This window comes from Acinonyx jubatus, chromosome A3 (genome assembly GCF_027475565.1).
Source record: "Acinonyx jubatus isolate Ajub_Pintada_27869175 chromosome A3, VMU_Ajub_asm_v1.0, whole genome shotgun sequence".
Taxonomy (NCBI): Eukaryota; Metazoa; Chordata; class Mammalia; order Carnivora; family Felidae; genus Acinonyx; species Acinonyx jubatus.
Genome location: NC_069388.1, coordinates 47,353,790 through 47,358,590, shown reverse-complemented (window position 1 = coordinate 47,358,590; position 4,801 = coordinate 47,353,790). Strand labels below are relative to the sequence as shown.

Here is a 4,801-nt window from a genome sequence, read left to right as displayed (position 1 = left end):
AGATGGATTCAGTAGGCAGAGGCCTCTGGCCTGACTTCCACCTGCTGGGGCATCAGGGGAGTATGTGTTGCTAAGACAGAAGCTCCCCAAAAAGAAGAGATGAGTGTTTGCGTGAGTGTGTGTGTGTGTGTGTGTGTGTGTGTGTGTGTGACACAAACATATGCAAAAAGAAGGAGAAGTGGGAGCAAGCTTGCCAACCATGGCAGGGTGTTCTTGCTCCTCTGCCAGGTCCAGCTGCAGATGGAGATGGAGGAGGAGGGCTGTGGGTGTCCCCTGACCATTTAAATCCAGCCAGCCACAGAGGATCAGTGGGATCCTGCTGGGCCCTGGAGGGTGAAGAGGGGCTCTTCCTGTTCTTCCCCAGCTGAGGGATGATGGCCAGACCCTGGCAGACCCCACAACTCCTGCTGGCCATTCTGGTGGCCTTGGTGGCCCTCACCCACCAAGAAAGAAGGAAAACCTTTATGAGTGTCGAAGAAGTGCCTGTGTCAGAGCCCCAGGTGATAGCCACCTTGCAGTTTGTGATCAATGACTTCAACAAGAAGAGTGATGACAAGTACAATTTCCAGATTGTGCGGGTCCTGAAGGTCCGGAAGCAGGTCAGCACAGCCCCCCTCTCCTAGTCATGTTCCTCCAAGGGGACTCTCCAAAGGGGACACCCACACAAGTGAAATTCAGCCTTGGTTAGTTTCACGTGGGCATTTTAAGAAAAACATAAATTCACTGGAATGGATGAAGTCACTTAAATGATACCTAAGACTAGGGATTGACAGATTATACCCAATAGCCAGGTAAGCCTGCTGCCTGTTTTTGTAAGCAGTTTTATTGGTTCCCAGCCACACCATGCATGCACATATCATCCAGGACTGCTTTTGAGCTGCTGCAGCAGAGTGGAATACTTGCAACTGAGACCCCATGGCCTGTGAAGCTTAAAATCTTAACTATCTAGCCCCTTTCAGACAAAGTTTACAGACTCTTACTCAAACAGTTAGCATCATTTTAGTTGTCTAAAGCGTGTCTTTGCTCAGAGATTGCTTTCTGGAGAATCTCCTTGCATGGCAAATGGAGGCATAGGTGTCAGATAGGAAGGGGAGAGAGAAGCCCACCAACTGGTCCAGGATGAGATCCTTAACCTTAGGCACCTTGCAAAGGAGTTCTTGCCACCAGAATCTAAAAATAAAGGACAAAAGTCCTTTCATCTTCTTTCCACTTGCTCCCCACAGGTTAGTGACCACATGGAGTATCATGTGAACATGGAGATGCGGCGGACCACCTGTCAAAAGCTGGAGACTACTAACTGCATGTTTCAAGAAGGGGAACTTTATAAGGTACTGGGTGAATGCACATTAACTCAGAAAGAAGTCACTGGGATTTTCTGTGCTTTTAGGATGAGGTGGGGTAGAATTATTGGGGATATATTGAAGCTTACTTGAGAAGAAAACATAGGCTTGCTCAAAGGGGAAAAGTGAAGGTAAGAGTGATCAAGATCCTGCCTGGCAGGCACTGCTCCTTTGTTGGAATAATTATGGGAGGTGGAAGGGGTCCAGATGGGGAAAGCCAGATGGGGGTGGCTGAGCTGAGGGGGGCAATTGGTGGCTGAGAAAAGTAATATTTTAGCAGCCAGTGGGACCTTATTGTTGCACCCAGCTAAATACCTGAACAATAGCCTGATGAGAGCACACAGTTACTGGGCTACAGGCCTCTTCCTTTCATCAAGCAGTGTTTGGGCAAATAGGAGGAGACAAGAAAATGGGTTCAGAAATAGTTCAACAGGGGGTAGGTGGTGAGGAAGACAGAGGTGGTTACAAACCTGCATGTGTGTTATCTACTGAGAAGCCACCTCCCCCAACAATGGCTTACTTCCCTAAGCATTTCATTCCCACCAAGTGTGGTCACATATGAGGGATGCTGACCTGACCATCACCACTGCAATGTGCACAGTTGGGATGGGCCCACTTGCGCAAGGACCTTAAAAGTCTCAAGTCCTATAAGCCCTGAAAATCACTATGAGGATGATCATATGTCCCACCTTGCCTGAAATAGTTCTGATTTATGCCTAGCTTCTTGTAATCATTTATAGGAGCTCCGAAGGATTACAATGTGTCCTGATCCGGTTTGTAAATTCTGTGGTCACCCTGGTTATAGTAATCTGGATGTTATCAACACAGAAATATGTCCATCCCTTTATCACCTTCCACATAGAAATTTTTCAAAATCTAGCAAAGCAGACTTTCTTGGTTCTTCCCTGGAGAAGATCATGAAACCTATGAAAAGAATAACTGGATAGAACAGTAGAGTTAGAGGATCTCCTTGATGTGAATGATTGAACTGGTGGAGTTGGTATTCTGATTTCCATTTTAGGAGAAATATAAGTCTTTAAGCCTCCCATCCCCTTGGCTTTCAAATGAAGAGCAAGAAAACAAAATTATACTAAGAAGTTATGTTTATTGATTTTTCATTATGGGACAAAAAGGAAATGAAAAAGAAAAATCTTGGGAGAGAATAGGGACACGGTAAGGAGAGAGAGGGTATGATGGGTGAATGGCTGGACAGACAAATGAAGAAAGGTACAAGGAAGGAAATATGGATGGCAATGGGTGGGTAAGTGGATGGATGGATGGATGGTTGGATGGATGGATGGATGGTTGGATGGATGGATGGATGGATGGAGCCAGAAGAGGTCAAAAAAGGGAAAGTGTGAAGTAAATAACACAATAACTAAAAATAGAGAGGAAAAAATAATTAGTTATTGTGACTATGGCAGGAGGGACCCTTTTCTAGTCTCCAATTTTAGACTTTTAAAATGTCTCTTTTAAAATTTTCACTTTGCATGTTGACCTTTTTTAAATATTGTTTTTGTTTTTTAGCAAATTGAGTGCTTCTACTCAGTGTTTGTTGTTCCCTGGTTTGAAAAGTACAAAATTCTGAACAAAAACTGCACCGATGGCTAGGTGTCCTGAAGCACTTATCAGCAATCATATATTAAAATATCATGCAATAAGCAGTAATTCTCAATATAGAAAATAAATGTTTGTCAAACTATTATCTCAACACTCTTAATGTTTATTAGCCCACTTCCCCCCTAAACTCTTCAGCTCATAATAATGTAATCTGAAGGTATTCTGAGCTAGGATAGTTTTAGGATTCTAATGAAGTGACATAGATAATTCCTGGCCTCATAGCCTATACCTGCATGATAGGATAACTTCAAACCCATACTCATATCAAGTAGGAGTCTTCAGACTTTACAGTGAGTAAAAAATGAGGAGGAGGGGGAGGAGGAGGAGGAGGAGGAGGAAGAGGAAGAGGAGGAAGAGAAGGAGGGAAGAAGTTCTAAGTTATTTACCTGATCAAACAAGAGATGTTTGTAAGTATGGCCTACAATGCTATCTCTTAGGGGCCCAATGAGGACTACCTCTTTTCTTGCATAATGTGTTGAATAAGGAGAAATAATACATGTATTTTTTTAAGATGAGCGTCTTTGTTACTGACAAGGATTAAGTTGGGAGATATGCATTATTTTTGCAAGAAAGTGCACTTTCTAATACCAAACTCTAACGTTAGACTTACACCCCCAGCATCAGCAAAATTGGACCAGAGCAGGTTTCTTCAGAGAAAACTTCCTCTTCTAGGGTTACCAAGGAAACTGCCTGTGTGGGAAGGAGGAGGAAGGAGACTACCATGCTTACATTATTCTTCCCAGATAGAACAATCAGAATAATTCCTCCAGGAGAGATATGACTAAGGATAGAGAGAAACCAGGAATGCCATGTTAAAGGGGATCCTTTCTCATGGGTGCCATATCAGCAGTGAGGAATAAGCAACTCTCCCCTCCACCCAGCCAACAGTTTGATTCAGGATTTTGAACAATATCACCAATTTCATCTCTTCACTCCACTTCCTTCATGTAGTCTCAAGGGGGCTGCCAGCAGCTCACTGGGTCACATCTGTCCTCATCCTGTAGGGGAGAAAAAGATCTCATCCCCAAGAGCTGAGACAAAAGCCATGTGGTTTAATACCACTGGGGAACTCTAGGGACATTATAGGATACATAAACACACACACACACTCACACTTCTCTTTTTCACACACATGTGCACATGCACGTGCGTGCACACACACACACACACAGAGCATCACAGCATGTGTCTACCTGAAAGGAGTGAGAGTTAGGATATTTATTGAACAGCCCCAGTCAATTATTGGGTGCAGAAAATCTCCTAGGAGGCATTAATTCCCTGGAACCCTGGGCGTGGTGTGGCTGGAGGGCAAAGCAGGCAGCCAGAGATAAAGGGGCATAGATGGGGCAATTGGAGCTTTGGAGCTGGTGTGCATAGAAAGACAAGATGTGAGAGGATAAAAGTAGGGTGCCAACAGGATACTCTTTCCACATGTGGATTTTGCACTGGGATGCAAAGTAGACACACCAATTCTCTACCAGTTGGAGATAGCTGGGAGTTTTGAAAGAATAATATGTTTGCCTTTTATGCTCCCTACCAAAGTTCTGGAGTGCTGAAGACCTTGTTTCAGGTGAGGCCCAGGTAAGATTGCCCTCCACCAACTATCCAGAAAAATGCTAACTACAATTTACTCATCTTTAACTAAGAATAACAGTACCTATTTTGGGGTATAGTTATAAATATTAATGATGATAGTGCATGTAATTGCTTAACACAGTGCCTAACACAAAGCAAATATTTAAACAAATGTTAATGATTAGTAAGAATATTGGCATAGCAATTTAATATTAATCAGTCATTCAACTGTCTTCCGGCATTTCAACTACTTTGTCTGAAGGCAG

At 43.4% G+C, this 4,801-nt stretch overlaps 1 protein-coding gene across 2 annotated transcripts; it reads left to right on the top strand.

The window, feature by feature from the left end:
• The first annotated feature begins 218 nt into the window (after positions 1-218).
• Positions 219-3,076, top strand: CST11 (cystatin 11). Of its 2 annotated transcripts, XM_015061678.3 has the most exons (3): positions 219-599; positions 1,224-1,328; positions 2,868-3,076. In XM_015061678.3, the coding sequence occupies exons 1-3, from the start codon at positions 372-374 to the stop codon at positions 2,949-2,951; spliced, it is 417 nt and encodes a 138-aa protein (XP_014917164.1). In that variant the 5' UTR covers positions 219-371; the 3' UTR covers positions 2,952-3,076. The 2 variants fall into 2 exon arrangements, with proteins under 2 accessions (XP_014917164.1, XP_026926102.1); XM_027070301.2 differs by lacking the exon at positions 1,224-1,328.
• Positions 3,077-4,801: the final 1,725 nt, after the last annotated feature.

What these genes read in the sequence shown, in the direction of transcription:
- CST11 (XM_015061678.3), top strand. Translation starts at nt 372, where the DNA reads ATGATGGCCAGACCCTGGCAGACCCCACAACTCCTGCTGGCCATTCTG. An exon ending in TCCTGAAGGTCCGGAAGCAG is followed by an intron (nt 600 to 1,223) that starts GTCAGCACAGCC and finishes TGCTCCCCACAG; the next exon opens with GTTAGTGACCACATGGAGTA. An exon ending in AAGAAGGGGAACTTTATAAG is followed by an intron (nt 1,329 to 2,867) that starts GTACTGGGTGAA and finishes TTTGTTTTTTAG; the next exon opens with CAAATTGAGTGCTTCTACTC.